The sequence below is a fragment of the Sander lucioperca genome, chromosome 2, assembly GCF_008315115.2.
Source record: "Sander lucioperca isolate FBNREF2018 chromosome 2, SLUC_FBN_1.2, whole genome shotgun sequence".
NCBI classification, from domain to species: domain Eukaryota; kingdom Metazoa; phylum Chordata; class Actinopteri; order Perciformes; family Percidae; genus Sander; species Sander lucioperca.
Window position 1 is genome coordinate 21,254,719 of NC_050174.1, and position 16,601 is coordinate 21,271,319.

The 16,601-nt window shown below is 39.9% G+C and overlaps 1 protein-coding gene across 1 annotated transcript in view; it reads right to left on the minus strand.

Annotated features, from left to right (window-relative positions):
• LOC116045079 (deleted in malignant brain tumors 1 protein-like) overlaps window positions 1–12,786 on the minus strand; it is a 98,955-nt gene extending 86,169 nt beyond the window's left edge. The window contains exons 1-7 of the mRNA XM_031292595.2: window positions 12,621–12,786; window positions 11,954–12,253; window positions 8,985–9,284; window positions 8,404–8,694; window positions 6,825–7,148; window positions 2,417–2,551; window positions 2,057–2,331 (exon numbers count right to left, since the gene is read on the minus strand). Of these exons, the coding sequence (XP_031148455.2) occupies window positions 2,057–2,331; window positions 2,417–2,551; window positions 6,825–7,148; window positions 8,404–8,694; window positions 8,985–9,284; window positions 11,954–12,253; window positions 12,621–12,786 (1,791 nt within the window). The remainder of the gene's footprint in view (window positions 1–2,056; window positions 2,332–2,416; window positions 2,552–6,824; window positions 7,149–8,403; window positions 8,695–8,984; window positions 9,285–11,953; window positions 12,254–12,620) is intronic.
• Between the last annotated feature and the right edge of the window lie 3,815 nt (window positions 12,787–16,601).

A 16,601-nucleotide genomic window follows, 5' to 3' on the forward strand; every position in this document is an offset into this window, starting at 1 on the left:
AAATAAAGAGGTCTTAATTGAAATTTACTAAAATGGGTTTTAAAGACCCATGCTGGACTTGAATTGCTCAATAAAAACAATTAATAAAAGTAGCATAAATATCAAAATTAAATATTTGAATATTTAAGAAATTGATATATTATGTGCAGGATAAAACCATTATTTTTGGATACTCTGTACATGGGGGCCATGTAATGTCATTTTATTCAGACAAGGACAGTGTACAATTAAACATTAACCTAGTAATAAAAACAAGGAGAGATGCACTGCATCAGGTATTAGCACAATTGCTATTTTCCGCCCGTGGTTACTGGTAGATAGAACAATAAATCATTGATATAATCCAATGCAAATTATATACAAAACACCAGATTATAGAATTCTACAAACATTAACAATTCATGACCTAATTACGATAATTCACAAATATGTGCAAAGGAGCAGCAATAAAATTATCATGGGCTACTGTCCATAGGACTATAATTTGCTGTTTGCACCTATTGACTACATATAATAAAATATTCATATACGTATGTCCAGAGACCAACCAGTTCTCCTTTTGCTTCAGTTATACTAACTGGCTTCAAGTCCCCTGACAAATATAAATTATGATACAGAGCCACAAAACTAGCTCATAATTATTAATATATTAATTATAATAATGTGATAATACTGTTTCATCGGTATAAATTACAATATTCAAATATGTAAATAGGCCAGCCTACAAGGATTTGGAACTATAGGAATACAGTTGGACATATCAAAAACCAAATAGTTTTTTTCTGGCTTTGCTGGTTTTTAAAATATTAAAACCTAGAGTTAGTTAGTTAGTTAGTTAGTTATGTTTTCATGCCAAACATTTTGGCCCATCCCACATGGGATTACAAGACACCACAAAATTACTTATTTAACAGACATCTTCCTGTCGCATATACAAATCATTCAGAGGAATACATGAATACAAATATATACATATACACACACACACATACACATACATACATGTGTATACATACACATATATACATATACACACACACACATACACAAACAACAAATTCTCATCTACAATTCATCTCGATAAAGAGCTTTTTTAGATATACAACAGTGCATTCAAGAGTTTTGATAATTTATCTAGGTATATGCAATTCAAAATAATAAAGAATTGAATGACTAGCCGATTCCCCTGAGGCCGGAAGACACCATGCTGCAGTTTCTTCAGCATCATTTTAATATTTATCTATTTGAATAGTCACTTGTCACTTTAAGGGGACTTTCACACCTGCCTAATTTAGAAATTTGAATCGATCTACAGTTCGTTTTCCTTCTTGGTATGGTTCGTTTGGGCAATTGGAATGCAGCAATCGCACTCGGATGCGCACCAAAAGCGGACCCTTTCGAATGAATTCTGGACCAATATGTTTGTGGTGAGAACGTGATCCGACCTGGAACAGACCCAACTGCTGGAAAAACTGTGCATGTTTGGACTAAACCAGCTGCCGTAGTACGTAGCTGTACTGTGCTATGATGACCAGGGCTACAATCAACCCTTGCACTTGTCTCTCCATAGAACTTAGTAGGCAAAAACACATGTCTGCTGGCTTTTCCTCCTCTCTTTGTTTATGACTGGGAGTTCCGTTGGAATTTTCCTGCATGTTAATTCTGACCAATCGAAGAGCAGTTTAGGAAATGTGTTCAAGGACACATCTGGCCAATGATGTGAATGTTGTCACGTGACTTGTGTTGCTGCATTTTGCTTAATTTCACCAACTCATCAGCTGATTCAGACCAGAGCAAACCATGTGGTGTGAAAAGGAACTGAAACAGCTGAAAAATGCTACAATGTATAATTTTTTGCCCTTGGTCTTGACCAAATTAGCCGAACTACAGAAGTGAAAGCACCTTAAGATTTAAATTCTTTGCAGTGGGTCAAAAAAAAGTGCTTCATCCACGGTAACCACTGTGACACTGTTGACCAATGGAAACCTTAAAAGTTTTGATAAATATCCTGTTCTCCATACATGTCCAAAGTTTCTTCACCAAATGGCTTTGTAACATTTTCATAGTCATCTTCATTATCTTCTTCTTCGTTTTCCTCTACCCTGAAATTGACCTTGTTGGTCTTTATAATTCTTGCCTTTGGTTCCGCTTCCTCATAATCATGACCTTCGTCACTCTCTGGCTCCACATAATCATTGGTCTCCTCTTCCTCCCCTTTCCCTGCTTCCTCTTTGAGATTCTTCTTGGTGTCCATTGGATCAACATTCTCATAGTCGGCCTTGTCGTCCTCATACTCGGTATCTCCATAAGCATTCCTGACTCTGACAGCCACTGAAACACAAGCATCATGAACATCAGAAGAAATTCTTCAAGCATTTCAACTCATTGGATGAATGTGTACTGTGTGAGCACAGACATTGAGTTTCGACGAGGGCTCCAGTGTGCTTGGCTCGTCGTCTTCTCTTGCAGACCAGACAGACCACCACCAAGACTAGCAGGAGCAGCAGCAGACCCCCAGCAGCTACTGAAGAGACCAGCGGCAACAAATGCACTAGGAGAGACAAACATTTTTTCTTTCTGTTTGTGTTACACCCTACACCAAACGACTTTTCAAGCATTACCACCGTTGGGACTAATTTCCAATATCGGAATGAAATCCTGAGAGTCTTGCTAGAGTTGGGGCGCTCCCGTCTTCTCAATCGTTTGGTGTAAGGTGGTCAAAAAACTCAGTCCGAGTCACTATTTTTCCCATCTTGACATTCTCACAAACGTTTTATGTCTTGGTAGTGAAGTTAAAGGGATACTTCACCGATTTAGCATTGAGCTTTGTATCAGCAGAAACACGGTAGTATTTTTGAATGACCGTGCTTCCCTCCCTCATGTCCCCCTGAGACGAGAGATGTCTGTATTGTGGGTCTGAAAAAAATCTTCCGATGACGTAAAATGACTACAGCCGCATGTTTTCAACCCGCCCATTGGGGGTTGGACTGTCGTCTTTACCCGAAGGTTGCCGAAGCAAAACGAGGGTCAGCCGTCTTGAATCCTTGCTTACAGATAGATAGATAGATAGATAGATAGATAGATAGATAGATACATCCCTAAGGACATTTTAGAACAAAAATGATGTACATTCAAACTACTGCACACGTGTACCACCGGGATACATTGGTACAGATCGGAGAATATGCAGGACACTTTATTACAGACGGAACTCAACACACTACACGAGTTTCTCCAGCCGGCTATGGAGACCAGCGGTGTTGCTCGATGCATCTGGCCGGTAAAGGGACATCATCAGCGGGGAACGTTGAACGAGTGTGCAAACGCTAGCCGGCCACCTGTTTCATCAATCCTGCTTGTAAGTGTCCGCTCATTAGACAATAAACTGGACTACATCCAACTTCAACAAAACTCCCACCGCGAGTTCAGAGACTGCTGTGTTTTTGTTGTTGTGGAAACATTTCTGAACAAAAGTGTATCAGACTATCCAGCTACCAGGCCGGCTGCGCTGTCGCCGGGTAAGACTAGTCGAGGTGGGCTGTGTTAACACGTACTGCCTGGTGCAGAAATGGGGTTCTTGTATCCAACTAACTGCTAACTGCTGGTGGAGTTTGTGACTGTTAAATGCCGACCATTCTACATTCCATGCAAATTTACGGCTGTGTTTAGCTATACTCCGTGTTTACAGCTCACCAAGCGCTAATGCTAGTAGGTATGTGGTAGCTGAACTTTACGGAGCATATAATGTGTGTGCGCTAAATGTAGCCTGTTTTGTATGTCGTTTTTTATATAATGTTTTTATATATTTTAATTGTGTAACCACTTGTGCACTAAATGTAGCCTGTTTTGTATGTCGTTTTTATATAATGTCGTTTTTATATATTTTTTTTATTTTTATGGTTATTGTGTAACCACTTGAGCCACGGTGAAACGTTGTTTTGTGTATATGGTTGAAATGATATAAAATACACATAAGTTGAGTTGACTGTCTCACTGTCTGTTTGTAAACGGTAGGCGTGGCTTGGGAGTAGACGCTAAAGCAGCGAAACAAGTGCATTCTGGGATTTGGTGTCTTTCATCCACATGAGCCAAAAACAAATTTTCTGGCTTTTCTCGGCCTAGAAGCCACCAATTTCTAATTTTTTTTCACATTTCGACTACATAAGTGACCCAATTTAAAGATATATTCATCTTTCCAACGGTGAAATATCCCTTTAAATTACATGAACATTGTCAACAACCAATGGGTGCGCACTGTGCGCTCCCTCCAGCAGCAAACAGGAAGCAGCTAGAGCCAGTGTTGTTTATGGTTGCTATGGTGCTAAGCTAAACGCTAAAGAGGGAAAGTTTTCAACCTTTCTGAAGTGAGTCATCCAACAGGAGTTTTAACGGCGGATAAACGCGGACCTCCGGGTAATTGTGTAGTCCTGCAATTTCTGACCCTGCAAGATCCCCAGTCTTTAACATTCAATGTGGGATATTATCTTTAGATGTGAGATGGTGTCAGACTATAGTCTTTTCAAAGTCTGTTCAAAGTCTTCTAGTGTATGGTAGACATTAATTTTAAAACACAGGACTTTAAACCAGGAGACCCTTTTCAAGTCCCATTTGAAAATAAAAGTAAATGGTTAATTTTTTTTTTCTTTTTTTTTTAAACTTTACAGAACAAACTGAGCTACGTCACGTTCAGCGTCACATACATAACCAGAAGTAAAGTTACTTGATTTTAACCCAAACCACAATGTTGTTGCTAAACCTAACTAAATAGTTTTGGTGCCTAAACATAACCAAACTTAGCTTAGAAATCTAGACGCACCCTAGCGGCAGCAAATGTAATTTGCAGCCAGGGGGTCTAGCAACTCTCCGTTGGCTTGCAAACTGGGAAAACCAAACTCTGGCCGGGCCAATCACATTGTGTATAGAGTCGGTGGGCGGGCTTATGGCTGCTGCTGCTGGCGAACAGCGGTCTTTCGAATTGGCTTTGGCCGCAACTCTGGAAGACTTGGAGTTAAGCTTTTCTTTGAGAAAACGGCACTGAAGTCATTCTTAAAAACGGAAGATGTGTTCGGAGTTTTGCCGACCAGATACGGCAAAAGTTTAATCTATCAACTAGCTCTGCTACCTTCTTCATTGCTCTGCTGGGTTGTAGTGCTATCCTATTGCGTGCAGTGGGAATTTGAAAGACAACCGTTTATCCCGCCCCTCAGATTGACCCCTGCCAATGGTGAGTTCCCAGACCCAACATCTTGATGTGGGTCTGGCTTGTCAGGCTAAACCAAACTGTGACCATCCTTAAAACTGTGACTATTACGTTCTCTGTTTTAGATATGAGGATGGAAAATGCTCTTGTGGGTCGTATTTGAGGGTAGAAATGAACTACCTATTTCATCATATGACAAAAATGATCATATTTATCGATTTAACCTTTATTTATCCAGGTAAGTCGATTGAGAACAAATTCTCATTTGCAATGACGACCTGTCACATTCACACAGTTCCACATCCATACCTGGAAGCTGCCCAGTACAACCACAGTCTGATCTGCTGGCCACTGAGCAGCTCCACTGGAGCGGTTGGGGTTAAGGGCCTTGCTCAAGGGCACCTCAGTGGTGGTAATGAGGGAGGGACAAGCGCTGCTCTTTCACTTTCCCCACCCAGATTTTATCCTGTCGGTCTGGGTATTGAACCGACGACCTCCCCCCGTATACAGGTAGTAGTCTATGTATCATTCAAATATTGTTGATAAAACATTGCAAAATTTAGTTTAATTATTTTTTGTTCATTCTACTTACTTTTAATGACGACACTAATCGGTGCTGTCTGTGTAGAAGTGAATCTTCTCGAGGACAGTGTGACTTCATACACACAGCTGTAGTTGCCCCGGTGTTCATACTCAGCCACCGGGAAGGAAAAGGAGGCTGACTGGTTGACCACTGGCTCTGTGTTGGTGAGGTTTGAACCAGAGAAGATGAGATGGAAAACACCTCCAGGATAATGGGAGGAAATGGAACAGGTGAAGACAAAGCTGGAACCTCTGGTGATCTGTGCACCTTCAGGGCCCCAGACCAGCCCCCTGTTAGGAGATGTTAGGGAGATGTTGGGCTGCTGCAGCGGCACTAAAGTAAGTGCAAAAGTACAAAAGGGAGTATTAGGAGAATATCAAATTAATGAGTCAACATAGATCAATATGGAAAAGGTGGGCAAAAGTTTTGGCATGTTGACCCTTTATTACACAAAATTGTTTTTTTATGAGAACGGACTGCACACCCTGCACGCTGTTATTGGCTGGGGTTACACACCCACGTGTGTATATACACATATGTCCAGGTGTATGTGAAAGGGAGAGGGGATGAAGGAATTTTTTGCAGCTTGCTGAGAGGTTGCCCTTTTGTTTGTTTAATGTTTTTTGCCTCGGTGTAATTGTTTTTTTTGTGTATTCCTCGGGGTTCAGTTTGTGCCATTTGTTTGAGGATGTATTTATAGAGTAGTATAGGAGGCTATCTATATGCCTCCTTATGGTTGGCTAAACTTAAATGTAATGTCTGCTCATAAGACCGACAGCTCACGCAGCTCTGTAGCTGGCTACCACTAATCTATTGTCAGATAAACTTAACTACCAACTGCAGCCGATACGAGCGCCAGCCCGCGGCCGCCTAATTTCATAGAATATCATATGAATTGGTATTCATGCATTTTCGTACAATATCATACAAACCTGTTCGTAAGAATGTGTTGGGAGACTATTGAAACAAATACAGACGACAAATATTGTTGATAAAACATTGCAAAATTTAGTTTAATTTTTTTTTGTTCATTCTACTTACTTTTAATGACGACACTAATCGGTGCTGTCTGTGTAGAAGTGAATCTCCTCGAGGACAGTGTGACTTCATACACACAGCTGTAGTTGCCCCGGTGTTCATACTCAGCCACCGGGAAGGAAAAGGAGGCTGACTGGTTGACCACTGGCTCTGTGTTGGTGAGGTTTGAACCAGAGAAGATGAGATGGAAAACACCTCCAGGATAATGGGAGGAAGTGGAGCAGGTGAAGACAAAGCTGAAACCTCTGGTGATCTGTGCACCTTCAGGGCCCCAGACCAGCCCCCTGTTAGGAGATGTTAGGGAGATGTTGGGCTGCTGCAGTGGCACTAAAGTAAGTGCAAAAGTACAAAAGGGAGTATTAGGAGAATATCAAATTAATGAATCAACATAGATCAAGATGGAAAAGGTGGGCAAAAGTTTTGGCATGTTGACCCTTTATTACACAAAAAAAAATGTTATGGCGACGGACTGCACATCCTGCACGCTGTTTTTGGCTGGGGTTACACACCCACGTGTGTGTATATATATATATATATATATGTCCAGGTGTGTGTGAAAGGGAGAGGGATGAAGGATTTTTTTTGCAGCTTGCTGAGAGGTTGCTCTTTTGTTTGTTTAATGTTTTTTGCCTCGGTGTAATTGTTTTTTTTTTTTTGTATTTCTCGGGGTTCAGTTTGTGCCATTTGTTTGAGGATGTATTTATAGAGTAGTATAGGAGGCTATCTATATGCCTCCTTATGGTTGGCTAAACTTAAATGTAATGTCCGCTCATAAGACCGACAGCTCACGCAGCTCTGTAGCTGGCTACCACTAATCTATTGTCAGATAAACTTAACTACCAACTGCAGCCGATACGAGCGCCAGCCCGCGGCCGCCTAATTTCATAGGATATCATATTAATTGGTATTCATGCATTTTCGTACAATATCATACAAACCTGTTCATAAGAATGTGTTGGGAGACTATTGAAATATTGAATTTTGGCTTGGGCTCAGTCGTGTGAATGTGTGGACAGTTTTTTGTTTATCGTTTATTAAGAATTACCATTAGTCATCACAGTAGTGAAGAATCTTGAAGATTCTTCCTGGGGTTCAGCACATACGACCGACAGCTCATGGAGCTCTGTAGCCGGCTACCTAACCTATTGTTGACAGTATTTTTCTCATTACTTAGAATTCCTCATGGGGGCGACAGAAACTACGCACTTTAGCATTAAGAAATCCTCCTGCAGATTTGACCAGATCAACTTAAAAAATATTTTGTACATTCCAAAGACCTTAATGATGGAAAGTTATTAAAAGCTTGAATTTTCGTCGAACAGCGTGACGTGGCATGGCAACCATTTTGCATGTTTTGCTATAAAACAAGAAGTTGTTGCAACACAAATATACATTGTCCATTCTATGCATAGCATAATATATATATATATATATACTATCATTGCCTTTTCCTAAGGCACTGTACATTAACAAACTCCTTGCTATATTCCTGTACTGTTTCTTTATGTTTGGTTATTCTTGGTAATGATATTCTGTGTTCCTTATTGTGTTGCTTATTAGATTATTTATCCATTAATCTTACCAGAAACAGAGAGTCTGACAAAGTCACTTTGGGGTGAGATGAAGTCTTGACTTGAACTCCTTGTCTGATACTGACACTGGTACGATCCTTCATTGTGAAAGTCCACTTGGACAATGTTGAAGGTAGCAGAGTTGGTACGAGTTTCTGTCTTTCTGGATGAGCCTGAGGAGTGCTGCAGGATGAATGTCCCACCTAAAACCTGAGTTGAGATCAAACAAGTGATGCCAACGTCTTGACCCCAGGTAACCTCACCAACAGGATTCATGGATATGCTGGGTGTCGGGAGGCTCACTGAAAAAAATTAAATGTTGGAGTGAAAAATGTATTACCTTGAGCTGAGCTATATTTTTCAGTTTTAAGATGTGATATACTTTATTAATCCCACACTGGGGGAATTCCCTTGTTTTATAAGTTGGCTGAATTGCTTAATTAATATATGTTTGTGTTTCTTGCAGAAGTTAGATGAAAAAATTTATACCACTCACAGGTGTCTCCTCATATAACTCTCAACAAGAAAGCCAATAACTTTGCAAACAAAATGTTTAAACATCAATTTTCGGGGAACTGACTGATTTTCTTACCAGTAACAGAAAGGCTGACAGAGTCACTTGAGGAGGTGAAGTCTTGACCTGCAACTGTTATCTTATACTGACACTGGTAGGATCCTTCGTTGTCAAAGTTGACTTCAGGCATGTTGAAGGTAGCAGAGTTGGTACTTGACGTTTGGGTCTCTCCAACTGAACTTGAAGCCTTTTTCAAAATAAATGTTGGACTTAAAATCTGTTGAGTTTGAGTTGAGACAGAACAAGTGATGCCGACGTTCTGACCCCAGGTAACCTCAGCAGCAGGATTCTTGGAGATGCTGGGCTTTGGGAGGAGTGCTGAAACATAAAACAACAATATAATGAGGAGGTATAATGGGAACTCTGACTGATGGAACATCCAATAAATACTGCAGATTTAAAAGCCTTCGTGGTGTTTAATAAAAAGTTTAAAGATTTGAGAATTTACTGGTATTTTGTTTTTTTGTAGAGTAACCATGTTTGTACCAGTCAAGCTGAATTACTGTAAAGAGGCAGTGTTTATGTTCTATGGGCCTTTCCCCAATTGCACAACTACAGGTTCATATGCTTGTTTTTCAAATCTAATTTCTCTTCTACTCATATTTGAAAAAGACAACCATAGTTTAAGCTGTGAAAGCTGTCTCATGTGAAAGGGTGCAACACAAGCTGAACACTTTCAATACAACCTGATTATATGCTTGTCACCCTGCATATGGTGTGCAGTTTTGTTCCATTTAAGTCAAGAGTGGGACCTCAAATGGCAAATTACTTGTATGATGTAAATCAAATGTTTCAAAATGAAAAGAATTTACAACAGGATTTGGGTAGAAGAGCCATATATGTATGTTTTGTATTTAAGCATTTGCGTCTCTTTCTTATTTTGAGAACATTTCTCTTGATGTTTTAATTTACTCATGTATAGACTTTGATATTTTAAGCATTTTGAATTTGGAGTGCTTTTCTCCTAATGTTTGTGTTTTCGCTTTTGTATGTGATGTATTTTTAGCCACAGCATTGCTCTATGGATGGACATGGGCCCTTAACTCACAGCAACACAGGGCTCTCCAGTGTCACGCTTTGAGCGTGACAGTCACTCATTTCAGTCTTTTGTCACGCACTCCCGCCACACATTGTATTTCTCACGCGGAAAAACTATTTATAATATATTTAATATGCCGCAGCGGCCAAAATTTCTCTGACGCGCCACTCTCACTATGGAACCGGCAGGAATCAAGCGCGTCTCCCCTGGAGTTCTTAGTTGAGCCTGCCACTTATCAGCCAATCAAAAAAAAGAAAGGGGCTACACAATAGCCAATCAGAAAATAGCACTATTGTATCTGGGTAAGATTTAACATAACAACCAATGAAAAAAAAAACATAGAGCAGCGTACAGACACTTCCCTAAACGTTTGCTCATTCGGAGACCAGAGACCCAAATGGGTCTCTGTGTCTGTCAGAAGGTCTGAGATCTACCGTATCAGCAGAGCAATCACGTAATGCACAGCAGACTATGGTGCAGGTAGATTATTTTCTGAAATATAGTGAATATTATAACTTTATTTTTCTCAAAATATCACGACTCCTCCAAATCTCAGAGAACACAGATATATTTTGAATGTGCACAAAGTTTTGAACATGAGCAGAAATCTTCCTCAAACTTAACAATATTACAGTCCAGGGGTTTATTAATAAATTAAAATGAATTAATGTATCATTGAGGTGAATAATTGTCATATGCACATTTAAGGAGGTTACTTCCTCAACAAAAGATGCAAAAGAGAAGGGAAGAGTAAATTATGCCTAGGCTACATGTGTGCTGACTCAGATATAATTAGAAAAGTCGATCTACAGGAGAATAAATAGATGAAAGCAATACAGAATGCCTGAGAGCCTTATTGCAATATATTCCATTATGTTTTTATATTTGGATTGTAATCTGTTTCCCTTTACATAAAGATATTCCCAGCATAAATTGATTCAGAAAAATGTAGAAATAAGTGCATACAAATTCACCAGAATGCAGGAAATTAAGTGTTTAATGCTCAAAAGTTTCTGGGGGAGGACCCCCAGACCCCCCCGCATCATTAGTCACCATGAACATAGAATGTCACTCTTGCCTGTCTTCAAAACTTGAGAGCCCTGGCAACAATTTTGACATTTTTTCATTGACGGGCAAGTAGGTGTAATTAATAACATTAAATATGGCCCTAACATTTAAGTGGACCACTGCTGGGGAATGAGCTAACATGCAGCAGGCCCTGCTCACTGGATTAGAAGGGACACACTAAATAGAACTTTCTCACCTGAACAGACAACACCAGCATCCTCTCCATGGTTACAGTTGTGTGTCCCAAGTCCTCTGTGCTGACACAGAGTTACAGACCTCTCACTTCCTGAACAGGCCACATCATCAAGCCAGATTTGTCCGGTTCCTTCACCAAAGTGGGCTGACTGAGGGGCACTCAGTGCTGTACCACAGCCCAACTGTCTGCAAACCACCTCAGCATCGTTTAAGTCCCAATCATCATCACAGACTGTTCCCCAGATGTTGTTGTAATATATTTCAACTCGCCCAGAGCACAGAGTAGACCCAGCCAATCTGACACCTAGGCAGAGAACACAGAAGACAAACCATTGGTGGGGGGGTGGGGGGTGCTGGTCTTCATTTAGTCATGACAGAATCCGTCTTTGTTAAACACATTTGGCAAACGTTATGACTAATTTACATGCTTTACACTCCTTACATGACTGTGAGTATGATATAACAATTTTCCCAGTTGATCAAGCACTTGATACACTGCTTCACTTACATTACAGTTTAAGTAACAGTTTCTGGTGTGTTAGCAACATTTCACACTTGTTCTGCTTTCTAATTCTAACAGTATGCTGTGGTTACCAGCTCTTTTCCATCACTGCATCTGAGTGACAGAGCTGTCTATAGAAAAGGATACATTTATTCAAAACACTTTATCCAAAATCTTTCTCACCTGAACAGACCACACCAGCATCCTCTCCATGGTTACAGTTGTGTGTCCCAAATCCTCTGTGCTGACACAGAGTTACAGACCCCTCACTTCCTGAACAGGCCACATTATCGAGCCAGATTTCTCCGGTTCCTTCACCAAAGCTGGCTGAATGAGGGGCACTCAGTGCTGTACCACAGCCCAACTGTCTGCAAACCACCTCAGCATCGTTTAAGTCCCAATCATCATCACAGACTGTTCCCCAGGTGTTGTAATATATTTCAACTCGCCCAGAGCACGGAGTAGACCCAGCCAATCTGACACCTAGGCAGAGAACACAGAAGACAAACCATTGCTGGGGGGGTGGGGGGTGGTGGTCTTTATTTAGTCATGTCAGAAACCGTCTTTGTTAAACACATTTGGCAAAAGTTATGACTCATTTACATGCTTTACACTCCTTACATGACTGTGAGTATGATATAACAATTTTCCCAGTTGATCAAGCACTTGATACACTGCTTCACTTACATTACACTTTAAGTAACAGTTTTGGTGTGTTAGCAACATTTCACACTTGTTCTGCTTTCTAATTCTAAAAGTATGCTGTGGTTACCAGCTCTTTTCCATCGCTGCATCTGAGTGACAGAGCTGTCTATAGAAAAGGATACATTTATTCAAAAATATTTCTCACCTGAACAGACAACACCAGCATCCTCACTATGTCCACAGTTGTGTTTCCCAAATCCTTTGTGCTTACACAGAGTTAGAGACCTCTCATTTCCTGAACAGGCCACATCATCAAGCCAAATTTGTCCGGTTCCTTCACCAAAGTAGGCTGATGATTGAGGGGCACTCATTGCCATATCACAGCCCAACTCTCTGCAAACCACCTTAGCATCATCTGAGTCCCAATCATCATCACAGACTGTTCCCCAGATGTTGTTGTAATAGATTTCAACTCTTCCAGAGCACAGAGTAGACCCAGACCCAGTCAATCTGATCTGGCCATCTGTCAGACACATAAGAAATAACATACAATATTTAAGTATTTTGCTAAAACTGAAAACTGAAAGGATTGTAAGCATTACACCATAGACTTGACTGACCTGCAGCAGGTGAAGTTGAACTCAAGAGAAAATAGACTATAGAGAGAAAGAGAAAAAACTGGTGAGGCTCATAAATTCAACAAGCTTTAAGATATAAATAAAGTTTGCAGAAGGTTGGATTTCTGAGCCGCCATTTTGAATAGTGAGCGTAACACTTCTGTGATGCAACACCGGTCCCTACCGCCATGGAGGTAGACCGGACTTTTGATTTGCACCTCCTGCTGCTACGGAGTTAGCAGTTGTGGTTGCTACGTGTGCTAATTAGCATTTGCTAGTGACCGGTAGCCCTTAGCCACTAATCGTAGGCGCTAACTCACTCCGTTGTAAGATACATTCATATGTCAAATGTTTTCCTGTTTAAGGAACAGTTAGGGTTAGGGGTAAGGGCATTTGTAGGAATATTTTATTACTTTTTTTTCTTATTTAACTCATCAATATTTTTACTTTAATAGCCTATCTTCAACTTACTCATGCGGACACATAGGCTCTGCAATCATGCGCAAGAAAATAAAACATGCAAGAATGAAATCCACCCTTTCAATACCATGGATAGTGCCACTTAGCCAGGCCAGCCAAAACACTTATTTATGAACTTCAAATATTCAATAAAAAAACAAAAAACTCAAAATAAAATAGCACAAAGTGGTGTAAACATAAAATAGGCTAAAGTGAATGCCTATGCGTCATACTACGAAAAACGGACTTCAGTCATCTTTTTCTGTTCTCCTGTGGAAGGGTCATCTGCGGCATGTCGCCACTCTTTTCCCCACATCTATGCAAATTTCCAGGCATAGGCAAAAATGTAAATAGGCTATACAATCCATTTTTTAACTGCTAATTAATTTTCTAGTCCTAACTTTGAACCAGCAAGTTGAGTTTTAAGCTCCTCTTTTTTCTGCTTGTGGAGAGCTACGTGACACTTCAATCTATATCGATGAGGACCGCAGACAGTAGAGGAACAGAAGAAAGTAGCTGCAGCTTCACCAAAATGAAGACGGAAAAACTGAAATATAGCCCTCTGGCAATTACTCGCCAAATGGAAAATTTACCCACATTTGGCGACTGGCAAATGTTAATTTCGGAGCCTGCTTACATCCCATACTGCCTGTAAAAACACTTTCGATAAACTTCTTCACTTACATTACAGTATCATTTCTGACATTTTAGCAACATTTCACACTTGTTGTTCTACTTTCCAATTGTAAAAGCATACTGTGGTTACCAGCTCTTTTTCATCGCTGCATCTGAACAGCTCTTACACAAATCCCAAGCCACAAAGACTTAGTGACAGAGCTGTCTATAGAAAAGGATACATTCATTTAAAACACTTTATCCAAAAGTTTACTCACCTGAACAGACAACACTAGCATCCTCACTATGTTTACAGTTGTATGTCCCAAACCTTTGTACTGACACTCAGTGAGAGACCTCTCATAATCTGATCTGACCATCTGTCAGACACATAAGACATAATATACAATATTTAAGTATTTTACAAAAAAATTAACTGAAAAACAAAGAATTGTATCTATCACACTGTAGAATTGACAGACCTGCAGCAGATGACGTTAAAGTCAAGAGAAAACAGACTATAGAGAGAAGATAAAAGATCAGTGGCGATTTCTTTAAGACTGCAAGGGAAGCTTGGCTTCCCCTAAAATGTCTAAAATGTAATGGTCAAATATGTACTATTGTGTTAACATTTTATTGACTAAAAATTCGTTAGAATACGTAAATCTGGAAGACGAGTTCGTTCAGAATCAGCTGACTCGATTTCCTTCTCATACATTCCCGTAGCATCACAGCGCATTTCCCCGTTGAAGCCTGGCGTCCATGGACTTCAATGGGACTGCTTTGAGCAGCTTTTTTCAGTGCTTCAAAACTAGACGGTCATTTGATAAATGCTGCAATTATGGCCCCCCCACGGACGCCCAGCGTCTCTGGGGGTCAATGGAGCAGCGGGCTGGCCTGGACGCCGGGCTTCTGCGTGGTGATTGGAGGGTCTGTCGAAAGGCTGCATCTCCTCACTCAGTCCCATCGCAGATTTTGCAAGTGTTGTTGAAAGACGAACTGCTGCAACCTATTTCTTGTTATTTGCTTGGTGAAATTGCTAGCCAATTTTCAATTTTTCATGTTTGGTGTTCATTTCATATACACCACATTCCTTGTTTCAGTTTAACCTAATTCCCACATTTCCTCCTTCGAGTTTAATATTGTTTTGTTAGATCGTTTGTTCATTCATTCATTCATTCTTTCATTTATACAGTAGGCTAGGCTAGTGTTGTAGGGGTGAACTAGCCAGCTAGCAAACTGCACACTATGGAAGACAATGCTATTGTCGACCTGGTTTTGGCAAAGCCATTTGAAAGTCTTCCTTACGAGGAGAAAATTAGAATTAAACAGCAGGGCAGATCAACACTTAAGATTGATTTAGTGCAAAAGATAGGGCAAAGTAACAGGTCTTTTCAGCTCTGGTATGACAAAGTTAGCTGGCTGACTGGAAGTGCTGTGACAAAGAAATTGTACTGCTGGCCATGCCTCTTGATGAAACCTTCTCACGGATATTATAAGTTATTATTATAATAATAATTATTATTATATAATAGTATTATTATTATATAATATATTATTATTATTATTATTATTATTATTATATAAGAAGGTTGCTGATCCGGCAAGGTGCTGGGCGGTTTGAGATGGATGCAGTTACACAGGTTAGACCCAGCGTAGAGTAGCTACAGCCGCTAACGGAAGGTTGGATTTCTGCCACTTTGGATTTAATCCAATAAAGAAACTATCAAAACATACACCGACCAAAGTTCTTCTCTTCGTCTAACAATGATTATGTTTCTCAGTAAACTGAATGTGGACGTAAACAGAGTTGAATTTTCTGAGGATCTGATACAGTTTCTACGCAAGAGGATTAGGGCCACATGGAAACTATTTATCCTGAGTTCTGACTCAGAACTCAAATAAATGGTTTCTATGTGGCCTTAATCCTTTTACCTAAGTTTTAGAGCAACAAAATTCAATTTCATATTACATTAAGTTTCAAGTTTATTGGAGTTCTATTTCAAATTACAACATTCAGTTTAAGTTTTTCAAAGCAGTTATTCAAGCTAACCAATTCAAACGTAAATGATTCAAATTCAGTTTCTAGTGAAATATATTTCTGCCCGCTCAATAGTTATAAAGGGAGGAACTTACATGCACTAACATGCACGCATGGTCAATATCAAGAATATATACATATTAAAGAACAGAGAAGCTCGGAACACAACACACACAAAAGGAATGTGAATTCATTCTCTGCTCAGGACACCACTTTATCTTTTCATAGCAAATAGCCATTTACTGCTATATTAGAGTAGGAGCTTTATATAGAAAAATCTTAGTGTTAAGAGACTTCATTCCTATACAATACAGCTGTTATACTGTACAACAAAGCTGCTTTCCAAATCATGTTTTGGAATATTTGTCTTACCCATGGCCAAATGGTGAATGTTTCTTTGTTGTTTGCTCCCCATGGCTGACACTAAGGCTGCTCTGTATCATTTATGAGTGAT